At 33.5% G+C, this 15113-nt stretch overlaps 1 protein-coding gene across 2 annotated transcripts in view; it reads left to right on the top strand.

Annotated features, from left to right (window-relative positions):
• The window catches only part of LOC106065235 (uncharacterized), a 100295-nt gene extending 88724 nt beyond the window's left edge, over positions 1-11571 (top strand). For both annotated transcript variants that reach the window (XM_056007960.1, XM_056007961.1), the window contains 7 exons: positions 109-278; positions 3245-3398; positions 4669-4816; positions 5923-6038; positions 8057-8194; positions 9843-10799; positions 11209-11571. In XM_056007960.1, the coding sequence (XP_055863935.1) occupies positions 109-278; positions 3245-3398; positions 4669-4816; positions 5923-6038; positions 8057-8194; positions 9843-10799; positions 11209-11271 (1746 nt within the window). In that variant the 3' untranslated portion in view covers positions 11272-11571. The remainder of the gene's footprint in view (positions 1-108; positions 279-3244; positions 3399-4668; positions 4817-5922; positions 6039-8056; positions 8195-9842; positions 10800-11208) is intronic.
• Positions 11572-15113: the final 3542 nt, after the last annotated feature.

Here is a 15113-nt window from a genome sequence, read left to right as displayed (position 1 = left end):
TGTCACTTTTTGTTAAGTCTTAAAAATAGTGTCTATGCGAACTTCTTGATTTTATGGTAGATTTTATATTTTTCACTTCCTTCTTCTCCTAAACGTGCCGCTGGACAGCTCCCAAAGATGTCATCAGACGAGACGAGTGAGAGCTCAGACAGTGAGACAGTCACGTCCTTCTCAGCCTTTTTGTCGTCGGAGCGGAAAATATCCAGCGATGTCGCCGACTGCCATGCACAGATGCAAGGGTTCGTGGAGAAAAGAGGATATGACGACAAATGGATAAGGTAGGCCTTCGTCTCTTGTGAGTCAATGTTTTGTGTATAGAGTGACTGCAATCTTGCATGTTTGCTGACTTGTAGCACAGTTTGTTTCTCACTTAAAACACGTTGTTAAAATTGATACTATATCAACAATATGCTAAGAGCTGGAAGACATGACATCCGCGCTGATCAGCATTAGACGCCATGGCTGGCTTGGCTATGTTCACAGAATGCCATAAGGTCAACCCCAGAAGACATTCTGCATGGTGATTAATAGAAACCAGGAAAGCCGCTGGTCGCCCACTTTAAAGGTATTCTTATGTATGCAAACGCGACATGAAGCTCTTAAAAAACGACACTGCTGGGAAAAAGAGCCTGTGAAATGTTGGATAGATCCACATGAAGAGCAAGCATAATGGAAAGGTCCTGGATTGCAGATAGCATACACATCAGAAGTATTTAAAAAAGGTGAAGGTGCAACTGCGCTTGTTGATTACAGATGTCTAACCTGTGACCGCAGCTGTGTATCAAGTATTGGCCTCTTTCATCACATGAAAAGTTGAAAAAGGGGAGAATGACCATATATATGAATTCATTAGAATATTCATGTAGGTCTGAGTGGTGAATTGGTAAAGTGCTCGAGTTCGAATCCAGGTAAAGATTGGGTTTTGAATTTGTCGAATTTTAGAATGCTCCTGAGTCCACCTAATTTTAATGTAAACCTTACTGGCATAGTCGGGGAATTCGGTCGTTATGCTGATCATATGACACCCTTGTTAACAGTTGGACATAGAAACATGAGCATTACATCATCTGCCCCCATTGATCACAAAGTCTGTAAAGGGTCATCTAAAATGTTTATATAGATTAATTTACATCTTTTTTTTTACATTTAATTATTTCGCATATTTTTATGCCATTTTGCAAGGTTTGGGGCTTTGCAGTGTTTGTTTGTTGTTTTTTTTCTTAGCTGTGACATAACTTTTCGGACTCAAGGCTTATTTGAGATTGATAGAACTTAGGAAAACATTAGATAAAGCACTAAGTCCTTAGGACAAACTTGACTCTACACAGCAGATGTTGAAGGGCGAGCATGAAATTAGGTCCCATGGATTTGTTGCCTCTTTCCTTTGCCCAATGTGCCGCTACTTCAGCATGTCCATAGTCTGAACGTAAAAGAGACCTTCTGACTATGACTTCATTTCCTTGCTCTTGTTTGCTGTATGTAAATAGACTGTTGATGTACTGTCGTGGTAATGTGTTCAAAACATTGGAGGTTTTCCAACATGGTTGAACAAAAAACTAACCTATATATATTACACGCGTTTTGGTGTAGACATTAAGTGTTGACAAGCTATGCTTTTTGACAGGCGCATGATCCTTTCTGGGAATACACTTATAATTTCATAATTTTGACATAATTTTTAAAACAAAGGGAAACATACTAGCATTCGTGGGAAGCGTGGTCGAGAGGCCAAGCACGCTTGAACTTGGTTTGGCTTGGCTACCTATAAAGGGGGGCTCGAGCTCCTGAAGGCAGCACGGAAAAAACTTCTCCACCCACTGGTCCACAAATGAGATTGGGCTATAAGCATGAAAGTAGCGCTGTATAAAAAAAAAAGCATGGCATGGGAAAGTGTATGTGAATTTTGGAGAACTTTGGGCACTTTGCAGGAAATTTAATACTATGCACTTAAATACACAACTGTAATTGGGAAAAAAAATTTCATTGACATACCTTGTGGTCAAACTTCAACACAAATGATTTTCTCTACCTACGCCCGGATGATAAGGCATGGGAAAGTGCCATGGCTATATAAAAAAGCCATAATAATAATAAGGGAGATTTGATGCGAAGATCAACTGCCACAACTGGCACTCATTGAGAAAGCAAAATTCTTTTGTATCTAGTTGGCGACAGTGACGTCCTAGACATTGTTCAGTTTATAATGAAAATCTTATTTGACATAGTTTGTTCTAGTCTTTATTCTCTATGTTACGTTCCAGTACCATAAAATATAGTGTCTACTATATTAGGTATTTTCTCCACTTGAAATTCGTATTCCACTGCAGACACCCAGCATGAACTCTCCATTGTCCATTGTGTTTTCTTTGGCTTGTCATTTCCCCGCCCCCTCCCCCATAGGACGAAGCTTGCAAGTCTTGGAGATCTTGTTTGTCCAAAAAAAAAAATGATGGAAAAGATATAGCCTATAATCTCACTATCGTCAGCATGTGAGGCGTCAATACTGATTAAACTAGACCGGCCAATGTTAAAATTGTTAAAGTGGACGCTGAACAGCTCGAGAACTGATAGAGAAACATGATGTCACTCTTCCCAAATGATAAACTTTCCTTATAATCTACTTAAAATATGCTTGTCGATACAAATAGTAAAAACGAATATAAAATAAAAAATATTTAAAATTGTAAATATTATTTATAAACTTAAAAAAATAGCTCATAGAATGGATTTCTATTAAAGTTTTAGCAGTACTTACACTTCATAAAAAAAAAAACATTTTGTTAAGTACAACCTAATGTTTTATTTCTATAATTTCATGTGTTTCTGTTTTTTTTTCTTTAATATTGTCATGTTTCATATTTGCTGTTGTATAATTCAAATTAACTTTAACATGAGTATATTTTAGTAGCTATGGGAAAAGGCAGAAATATGTGTGTGTTGGCCGAGTGGTAAACCCAGGGTCTTGAGTTAGAATTCCAATGAAGACTGGAATTTAGAATTTTGTGTTGGACACCCCTGAGTCCAAACAAGACCTGACATTTGTGTAGGACACCCCTGAGTCCAAACAAGACCTGGTTTATTGTTGTGTTGGCCACATGACATCCTTGTTAGCAATCATTGATCTCAAAGTCTGAAATGAATCACCCAGAGAAAATAAAATTAAAAAAAAAATTAAAACTTCAGATTTTCAGTCATGTCTTATTTCTAGGAATAGTTTCAAACACTTTATTGTTTTCTTGAACAGGTACTGGTGTGTTCTAAGAGAAGCCTGCCTGTATTTCTACCTACGCCCGGATGATAAGGTTTCAGTGGATGTGACAGAGCTCACCGGATATGGCGTTACGGAACTGGTGGATTCTTTTGAAGGGAAATCATTTGTGTTGAAGTTTGACCACAAGGTATGTCAATGAAATTTTTTTTCCCAATTGCAGTTGTGTATTTAAGTGCATAGTATTAAATTTCCTGCAAAGTGCCCAAAGTTCTCCAAAATTCACATACATTTAGAAAAAAAAGGCAAAAATAATAAATACATGAAAGTACTAGATCTCAGCCAGTATTAGCAGTGTCCTGAATCATGGGAAAGTGTCATATGATTATGAGGGACATAGTCATGAGTTTTCATGGTGATTGATATATATGCTGGAAATGTTTCAACAATATTCAGTAACAAGTCCATGTTTAGAATTGTTTTCAAATAGATTCACACTGTAATTCTGACTATACAGTATATTGGTATGGTATATTGGAATGCATGACAGAGACCTCGCATATTTGTATGTTGATCTGATTGTAACAAATAAATCTTCATATTGCTAGGCCCCTCTTTTGAGGGGGCATGGATCATGTTCACTAACTAGAAGTTGTCTCTGCAAATATTGATTGACATTTGACAGGGTTTTGAAAACTTGCCCAGTTGCTATGTTTTGCAAACTTGTCTCATAAATTTGTGTTCCCCATCATTTCATTCAACAAGATAAACACCAGTATTAAAAAAAATATTTTTAAAAAGATAATACCTCCTTAATACCTCATTTTTTCCCCTCCCAATCTCCACCTTCTCCCCCCCCCCCAAAAAAAAAAATAAATGTTGGTTAAGTGAATGCATGAATCTACTAGACTTAGATCTAGACAAAGATGGTAGGCAAATGTTCCTGAACATTAATCTTGAATATATAGGCCTTTATTAGGGCCTACATGCAAAAATACCTGAAGTCATATAGCCTGTTCAAGATAAATATTTTCTAGTCTCTTTCCAAATTTAAATTAATTTCTTTTTATACCGGTACTTTGAAAAATTATAATGGTCAAACTAGAATTTTCCCAGTGTGGCCAATGAGCTAGTAATTCTTTTCCCAATGAAGTGTCAAAATTCTTGGAAAATCGTTGGAGCTGTTTTCGAGAATCACGTCCACTCTCATAAAAGTTTCCACCAAGGCTTTTTTTCCATAAAGTTATGTATTGAATAGAAGTATTGTAAAAAGAAATTATTTATTGTTAAAGACTTTTTCGAGAGCCATGTTCACACAGGTTTTGTCCATTCCGAATCTGCTACTTGAGTAGAGGTATTATAAAAAAGCTTGTGTTCAACACTCACATTAAAACTGGAAACGATGTTATTTTGTTACTTGATGTCACACTAACCTTTTGGTCACTTTTGTTTTTTCACAGGACTATATCACTGTTGTAATCTCACTGGACTCTCACTCAGAAATGTGCGATTGGTTTCAAGCCATTAAAGCTGTGCTGACTTCATTGAAGAGGGGCAGAGCAGCTGGCTTTAGTCAGATTGTCACCAATGACTCCCGAAACCATGAAGGTATTTGAGGATGTGTTGTCATATCTAGATTTAGATTTAATTATTTGCAAACAATGATAAGTTAACTTTATTAAAGGGCAATAGCCAGAATAAAAAACTAATTTAAGGAAGTATCAAATATATACAAATATAGTATATATATAGTATACATCCTATACGCTGAGCTTGCAGAGGGAGTCAGACCCAAGGGCAGCCAAGGACTAACCTACAGAGATGTCTGCAAGCGAGACATAAGAACCACAGGCATTGACCGAATTATGTGGGAGGAGAAAACCTAAGACTGGAAAGCATTGAGACAGACTGTACGCGCTGGTATGAACTTCGCCGAGTGCAAAAGAAACATAGCGGCATCAGCCAAGAGAAAAAAAAAGAAAGCTGCCTTGTCAGCTAGTCCTAGGTCAGATGCATATACATTGACGAAGTGTGGCAAAATGCCGCTCTAGAATTGGCTTGATCAGTCCCTCTAGATTCTTCCCATCTCAAGAGGAAATGAAAGCTAGTGACTCATCTGTGCTCATCCATTGTCTTCCGAGACAGAAGGAGCCATATATGATATGAATAAATATTAATACCCTTATTTTACCTAATTAAAAAAAAAAAAACAAAAAAAAAAACATTACAGTCAAGTCTAACAGTAAGGGCAGACCCAAATGATAGGTATTTATTAACTTATTTTGTAAAGCGTATTCATCAGTCTCAATAGCTGTAAAATCAAGGATCTATATAAGTAAATGTATAATTTGATAGTCTAATATCATAAAGAAGAACATTAAATAGTCTTTTATTTAAAAGTCTAATATTTGATAGTGTGTTTTTTTAAATTCTAATATTTAAAAAGCCCTTTTTCAAAGTCTGTTATTTGAATGTCCTTAATCTGAAATTCAAATTTCTTTGTACTCTTGTTTTTTCAAAGTGTGTTCTTTCAAACTTGGCTATATATTATTGAAAGTACCTCACTCAAAAGTTCCTTAAACTCCCCTATATGAATTTTACTTTTTAAAAGTCTCATAATTATTTTAAATTCTTTTATTTAAAAGTCCTTTATCTGAAATTCTTTTCATTTAAAGTTCCTTTTTTTTTAAAGTGTATATTTATATATTGTCCAGAAAATGTACAACAGATGTCACCCTCTACCAGGACTGTAAAGGAAAAACTTCTGGCTGAAATGTTAAGACAAAAACAAGAACTGGAGAAAATGCAAGCTGCAAGAAATTATATGAAGGTAGATTGCATTGAGTAAAATAATTTTTTTTGTGACCATGTTTATGTATGTGATTATATTATTGAATTTAATCATATTGTACAGTAATAGTTTTTGTTTCTTATTTTAGGATTTATTCTTAAGAAATTGAAGTGTTTCTTTCTAAATAGAAATTGTGTTTTTATAAACAAGGCTCTATGACATACATTGGATATATGGTTCCCGGTCTTTTCATCCCGTCACTTCATCCCCGGTCACTTCATCCCCAGTCACTTCATCCCCGGTCACGTCATCCCCAGTCATTTCATCCCCTGGTCATTTCATCTCCTGTTATTTTCCTCATCTGATCATTTTATCTAACAAATAATAATTGTAAAATTTGAAATTAGCAATATTTAATATATTCATTTTTATTGACTTGACAAAAATAATAAAATTAAGTGCATTAAAAACTATAAAAATTGAACATGTATTAATATAGAGGTCATGTAAAAAAAAGTGTTTTTGTGTTCTCTACATCAATAACATAGATAGGCTATTGATTCTAAGTACAGAAGACGATCCATCAATTTATATTACTGAACAATGTTTGTAGTTCTCTTGGCCCATAACACAATTTACAACATTAATCAGTGCTTTTTTTGGTTTAAAAAATAGGTGGCGGTACTCAGTGATGGATTGCTTAACTCTAATTTACTAATAAATTAATAATAAATGTTAAAATACAAGAAAAGTAATAATTTTTTTCCCCACATTAAAAAGGTGCCAGTGTGCCGTACCGGTGCGTACCGTTACAAAATAAGCAATGTTTAAAAGGAATTAAAGCGAAACTTATATAGGTGACATTATATCCTGAGGATGGGTGAAGTCAGCATTTATTAGAAATAAAAAAACTTATTTCAAGGCTAAAAATGATGCACCCATTTTCAAGAAAGAGCGATTGAAAATTAAAATAAAGTAAAAGATGGTTGTCAGGAGTTATCAGCAGCATGATCATAAGTATTCTAATCATTCTCATTTCTTAAATGATTTCTACTACTTCCACCACACCTTGGCCTTTGATAAGTTATCAGCGATATGGTCATAATTATTCTAATCGTTCTAATCTCTCAAAAGATTTCCATACTTCCACCACACCATGGCCTTTGATCATTGCGTCATGTGCTGGATAATATTACAATATTATGCCCCCCCCCCCCCATCTAATAGAAGCGCTATAACTAAGTACACACCCAGATTTACAATTTATTATTTCTCATCAAGAATGTAAAGTAGAAGGCGAAACACTATAAACGCATTAATAACATGTCAAAAAAATATCAAAAGGCATTCAAATAATCATACTTATATATTAGATGAAAGAAGGGCTTAAAGTCAAAGCCTTAACAGCGCAATTAAACAATGATTTAGAAAAAATATTTAATTGGGGATAAAGTGACCGGGGATTAAATGACCTGTCACCTGGATATATATATATATATAAATCCTCTCTAAAATTAGTTTATTTCAAAAGAAAGTAAAGAACCAGAATCTTCCTCTGAAAATATCCCTTCTTATTTTTCATTCCCTTGGTTATTATAGTTATATTGGCAAAATTACTGTTTTTTTCTTATTATGTAATATTAAGTACGCTTTCTAAACATATTTTATTTTTAAGTAAACAATTCTATTCTATTTATGAATTTTATGTATTGATACAAAAATTGGTGAGATCAACTTCATGATATCACAGACATACATTGGATATTGGGTCATCCATATTTAACTCCTGGCAATCACAAATACTTATTCATCATCAAATTACTTTGATTTTACAATGTTCTAAAGAATTTTTTTCCTATTAACAATGTGGTAGTAGATGTACATATCATTTTTAGCAAACTAAATATTATTGCGTGATAGACTTGTAAATAAGTAAAGAAAAGTGAGTGAAAAAAAAAGTGAAAAAAATAATTGTTTAATAATAAATTGATATTTTTTATTTAATTAATGTCTCCTTGATAAAATTTTGAGATGTGGTTCTATCTGACTTTTGTTAGAAAACTGATACTGTTATGATGAGATCTTCACCAACAGTGGGTGCCTCTCCCCCAGCCACTCCACCGACAGTGACAGATGATAACAGAATATGCAATCTGACCAGGCTTAGACAGAGGAGAATGTCAGCTCAATTAAAGGTAAATACCAAACCTATAAGATTGAACAAAGAATGTTTAGTTTAGTGATAATTATAAATGTAACATACATGATCGTATTGAAATTTCTACTTAGATTAGGTTGCAATCTTACTAAACACTCATAGATGTATTTGTTAGAAATAGCAATGCTAGAATGGAAAAATATAATTCACTAATTAGATTCATTTGTTAGGTAATAGATAAAATAAACAGTAATGAATATATTACATCTTCTTCTTGATATCATTTATAAATCTTTTTCTTTTTTATTTTCTACTCCAGTTCACAATGAGCTTTAAATTAATTTTTATTTTATTTATTAATTTTATTGCAAATCTTAAATCAGCTCTATCTCTGTGGGTAAAAGTAAAAACAAGTTCCCATTTCGTACCTTGTGTTCTAAAGGGCAGATGATGTTTTAAGTTCAATTGTTTCTTTGGCCAATAGTTAATGAGCATGGTGTCATGTGGCTAGCACATTGACCAGCTGCCTTTACTTTCCCCAACTTATGTCAGGTACCCATTAAGTTGGAAAGACTCAGGGGCACTCTAAAAATCCCAAAACTCAAAAGACCAGTCTTCACCAAGATTGAAACCCAGTAACCCAAGTTAAGAAGCGAAGCACTTAACCACTCAGCTACTGCCCCCCTCTTGTCTGGGTGAATCTTACTCTCAGAGGCATAGCTAGGGTGGAGGGAGGGAGGGGGAGAATTTGACAATCCCCCTGGGCCTCCACTCAAGGGGGGCCCCAAATAAGGGTTTTTTACATTCAATATTAAATATTAAGCAAAATTCAGGGGCCCCCAAAGATGTCAAGCCCCCCGGGCCCCCAAATGATTGCAAACTCCTAGCTACACCACTGCTTACTTTATTTCATTTCTCCTACTTCTCATTCTCAGATCAAGTTGAAACTTTGTACAATTATTCATTGTCAATGACAACACATAAAACATTTTAGAAGAATTAAGCAATTAGTTACTGTATTAAATTAGTCATAATTGGTTTAATTTGTTTTATACAGAACATTTATTAAGCTAAGGGGAGATAAGCCTTGTGTAGAGAATTTGATCGTTCAATAAAAATTTGAAACTAGCAATACATAGGCCTAACTATAAAATCTTGTATTTCCATAAGTACTTTAGTAGCTCAGTAGTAAATGCACATATTATTGTCAAGCAACTTTTTTGAAAAGGCAGCACAGAAACCCTTTCCCCTTTATCACCTCCCAACTGGTCCACAAAAGTGATTGTACCATTATTCACTGAGCATGATAGTTGCACAAAACAAAAATGATTAATAAAATATTTCCAATCTCACACATTTATTATTGTACGTCTAGAATTAAAATAAATTACATGATTTATTCAAAATAATTGATGCAATTTAACTCAATATAAGTTTTGTTGTTAATTAATTTTATTTTTTATTTGACTTGTTTGAACATTTTTAATTCTCTGAAAGGTAGACAACTTTTTAAATTGCACTTAATATTACTTAGAAAAGTTGTTTGCTCCTGACGGTAAACATTAATATGTTTAGGACAGCAACAGACTGCTATTGGGACTAAATATAATTTTTTTTTAAATTTATAAATGTATCTAAATGTTTTTCGCCTTATATTCTATTAATGTAGACTTTTTATTTTTCAGCTAAGTGTCATCAAAAAGCAAATGGAAGAGAGTCAAAATTCCCCAAGGGACAAAAAGTCTGGATTTATAATTGGTCGCAAGAAACCTGATTTGGTTCCCACTGAAGTTCCTGGACTTAAATCTGACTTGGAAGAACAAGCCAAATCTTTGTCCTCAATGTTAAATGAATTAGATAGCTGCATCACTGCTCATAACCCTAGCACCAGAGAAGCAGATCTCCATGACAGACCCATCTTAAAAAAGGGGACCATGTATGCCTCAGATTTGTCTCTTCAGAGATCAACTCATTTATTGACTGAACACAAAAAGGATTATTTATATAACTCCAATGGTGATGTGTCACCCAAACTCACAGAAAAATCTACCAGTTTAAAATCTAGTGTTCAAAAGTTTGCCCACAAGACATTTTCCAGAGCAAACCGGTATCTTAGCCGGAAGTCATCCAGTCCTTCAGAGGAGAAAGAGGATGCAAAAAGTTCATTATCATCACCAAACAATCTTTCAATCATGACTCCAGATGTCATTGATATGACAAATAGTAATGGCATATCTATTTTAAAGCCCTTTTCTCCAGATGGCTCAATTTATCCAGACCCGCCTGACAATTTTAAATCTGACTATTCACTTTTAGCAAGAACTCTGCCAAACTCAAAAAAAGGAATTTTCTCTACTAAAAGTCACAAAAATTATCTTCTTAGTTCCTCATTTAGTCAGATGGACCTCCATGGTCCACGAATATCACCTTCGTCATCATTTCCTTCACTTCATTTCACCAGTGACAGAACTAAAGAGGATTTTCATCAATTAAGTTCATCTCAGAGGTCATTCCTTAAATCTGAATCCCCGATTGATAGTTTAGACAGCAGCAGTTCCTGGTCCCCGATCATTCCAGCCAAAAATACACACTCTCAAGCAAGCAGACGGGAAGTTAACCCTCAAGCTATGGCACAAATTTATGTAAGAATCATTCCTTTCTGTAAATAATTGATTTGTTTGTTTCATTTCACATTTTGGCATATTCTATTCCAATATCTTCTTATCTTATATAATTCAGATGTTATTTCAAAAAAGAAGATGATTACAAGCTTGTTATAAAAGACTAAAAAAAATGTCTGTCATAAAATCAAAGCCTTTCTTTTATGTTCAATAGTTCTTTTCACATTTTTAAAACATGCCATCCCCTAACTTTAATATTATTATCATAATTATATTTCTGTAAGGTCATCTCTGGTCGTTTTATTATAGCCTACTCTGTGTTCTAATTAATTAAATTAATTGTTTTATCTATAAATGTAACAAGTCATTTCTTTTAAGTTACATTATTTATTTATAATTTAATCTTTTTTTTTTTTTACCTCTTTCATAGGCATTTGAAGAGCTCTCCAAAAAATTCATGCAAGATTGTCAAGTCAATCAGGAGCTGCTGTAAATTTGTGTACAATGAATGCATGATAGGAAAAGGAGACAAGTAACAACAGATGAAAACTACAGCTGTCATTCTTTTTCAAGACTTTTAAAAACAATTGATTTTAAAATTTGAAGCTTTTGTTTTGGTTTATTAATTTTATAACAGACTAAACTTGCAATATATCAAAACTTATTGTTATATAGTCATACTTTGAAAGAGATTGTAAAGCCCTTAGTTAACATACTACTGTGGCTTTAAAGATTGTAAATTCCATATTACATAATTTTTTTTAAAAATAAAATAAAATTGTTTACATTCTAACAGACTTTACTTTGGTTCTTTACATTTTTATAAATATCTTTCATAATTATAATTATGACTTAAGAGGAAAAGATGCTAAAATTATTATGTAAAAAAAAAAAGAAATTAGTACTTGTAGGCCTATATATAATATTAGCTGGTATATTTCATTCTGATTATTTTTTTCCTTTTTTAATTCCCAGACTTGACCTTCAAGAAAATTATTGAATGTTTTACCTAGTTATTTGCTTTTAGAATTATTTTCATCTATCTAGGACTAACTGTATTTTCTCCTATGACTATTTGTATTTTCACTAAATCAAAGGTTGTCAATTCCCTTTAAATGATTATGTGTAGTGCACTAATTATTATCTCAATAGCTTTCTTATCTTATATAAACAGACGTTACTAAAGAAAAGAAGATTATTATGTCCTGCGGGATAATTATGTCCTATAAGATAATTACATTCTAAGTAATCTTTCTACTACCCATTATCACACATCTATATTATGATTTCTATATGGTATAAAGTAGTAGTAAAGTTCTCCTTTCATACCTTGTGATCTATAGGGCAGGTACCTATTTGAGCTGGGTGGACTCAAAGATCCCAAAATTAAAATATGCCAGTCTTCACAAGGATTTGAACCCAGGACCCCCAGTTCAGAGGCCAAGCACTTTACTGCTCAGCCTTCCGTACATCAGTACATGGTATAAATTTAGAGTGATTATAAAACAAGGCCACACTAATTACTGTAGAATCTTTGTTTAGGTAATGTCAGTTTCAATTCCTCAAGTAGAGAGATCATAAATAGATTTAACACACACTAGAAACAGACATTTCAAGTCAATTTCAATAATAAATTCATAAAAGTATTCTTGAAAAACTTGAACCTGATGATTAATATTACGTAATAGAGTGCATTAACAAAAAGACTTTCTGATATATGTACTAACTTTTACAAGTAACAGTGTCATTGCACTCAATTCACTGATGACTTCATGCAAGTAATGGAATCATGACACTTAATGCTTGCACTTTTTTTTATTGTAATAAATAGCTCCTCTCTCAGAAGCCCCCTATTAGTGACGATGAGTTCCTATGAAGGCTTCGCCACTGCACTAAAGGTTTGCTGAAATACTGCTATTAAAAAAAACTGGAAATGTATGCTATATGGCAACGTATCCTTCAATACTTATGCTCTCCGATAAATTAAATATGACAACTTTGTTTATAATGCACATTCACCTTTTTTTTTTTTAAATATGAAAGTTTATATCAAGACCCACTATGTTACCTTATTTAATAAATATAGCTGCAACAAAAGTACAACGGTAGGCCCATAGTCATACTTTGCTTATATAATTCTAATTGCCATAATTATTAACCACCTTGAATTTAAAAAAAAAATCTCCTTTAGTGAAAACATTACCGGTACTTGTGGTTTGAGTTACTTACAAGACAAATGATAGATTATTTTAAAACTATATCTACTAATAGTATATAAGCTATTTCCCTTATTCGATATCAAACAAAATAATTTTAAAAATATTTTTTGTTTATTAATTCATGTTTTGTTAGTACTACTTACTATACTTATTAACTTGATTGGAGAATGTGTGCGAAAGAAATAGCGTTAACAAGTATTTAATGGGACTTAACCCAACAAATTAATCCTCTTCTGTGAATACTGATGTATTAGTTTCCTTTGTTGCTATGAAACGAAATAATGAATTACCAGTAATTAATTGTCTAATTGGTTCCTTTTTTAGCGGCCCTCGAAATTGGAAAATACGCTGTTAGTTTTGTGTGGTTTGTCTGTCTGTCCGTCCGTCCTAGATCTCGTAAACTAGAAAATTTATTAATAAAAAAAGGATTTTTTAAATATTTTGTTTTAAATTTAACATCGACTTCAATGTTTTAACCTTTTAAGATTTATGGTGTTATCTCCCCTTCAAAAGTTGTAAATAAAAAAATGTAAGGCGATTTTTTAAATATTTTTTTTTACCCTCTTTAATAAACAACTTTATGTTTAAATGTGTCAAACCATTACGACATACAAGAAACATGATTAGACCATAATGAGTGTATTTTATGATTGTATACTATTATAGCTGTATTTATTTGTGTGTAATTTAACGATGGAGTTAATTTGTGGGTGCACCGCCCACAATGGCCAGTTGACATTTGTCCCAGCATAATTGCCACGCCTTCACATTTACAGGCAGGAAACAGAGACACTGCTTGTTAGGTTTGAATTCAGACCCGAGCAAGTACTTTTTTATATCAGAAATTGAAAGGGTAGCACGGTAACCTTCTCCTAGATACCCAAACCCGATCTAATGAAATGGATTGGGGGGGGGGGTTCATAAGAGTCTGGTGTTATGAATGGCATATTGCATAAAGGAACATTATAAAACATTTTGTGTCTAAATATAACCTAGATCACATGACCACGTTTTTGTTTGACAAAACACACAAAGACAAAAAATAAACCTCTGTAAACGTGAATCAAGTAGAAGTAGAAAACACCAAACTGTGGGAGAAAAGTGGGCAGAAAAATATAGAGGTGCAGTTCTTAGAGAGGAAGTGGAGATGGATTGGTCACAGCCTTAGAAAAGATATCAGCAACAGAGCTAGACAGACCTTAGAGTGGAACCCCCAGGGAACAAGACGCAGAGGAAGACCAAAAAGAACATGGCAACGCAGTATACTAGAGGAAGCCGAGAGGACCAGAAAGAGCTGGGAAGCCATAAAAAAAACTAGCAAGAGACCGTGGAGAGTGGCGTGTTTTTTGTCGAGGCCCTATGTTCCATGAGGAACCCAAAGGAATGATGATGATTATTAACATTGATTATTATAGTAATAACGTGTAATGTCTAACTATTCAGCAAGATACGTAGATATCTAAAAAAAACAAACTATAATTTTACCAATAATTTGTTTCTTATTAGATCTATTAAGTAGCCTATACAAAACAATAAGCAAAGACATATACATTAATACGGATGTTTTTTTTTTTAAAGCTGACATATAAATAATTTCTTCTCAAACTCTAAGCATGACAAAATCGATTTTCTTTATTCATCGTAACACTTTCCAGACCAACTATAAAACAACAAAATAAAGGTCATTGTCAAGAGAACTTATGCTTCACTAGATGTCACTAGTATTAAGCAGAGACACTGAAAGATCAACATTCTACTATAAAATGTTGATGCTGTCTTTTTGAAAAACACAACTAAAATAAAAAGTATTGTTATAACTCTGCCATGCGCACCGCAATCCAGGCTAGTGCAGAAAGAAGGTTCGCACTATTAGTGACAAGACTATGTCGGATGTTGACATGGGGGAGAGAACCATTTCAGCCCAAGTGAGAGCTGATGTAAAGATGCTGTGCTCAAGACATGCTCTACATGTATTTGTGATGTCCTGTAAATAAACATCGATGTCTCGTTGAGTTGCCTCCCTTCAGTTATTACAATATGAAGGAAAATATTCCAATCCGATTAAAAGTTCAGTCAGACCCTTTTTAAAACAAATGAACACTTTCTCATTTTATTT

Source organism: Biomphalaria glabrata, chromosome 13, assembly GCF_947242115.1.
Source record: "Biomphalaria glabrata chromosome 13, xgBioGlab47.1, whole genome shotgun sequence".
Lineage (NCBI taxonomy): Eukaryota > Metazoa > Mollusca > Gastropoda > Planorbidae > Biomphalaria > Biomphalaria glabrata.
This window is presented reverse-complemented; position numbering and strand designations above follow the sequence as displayed.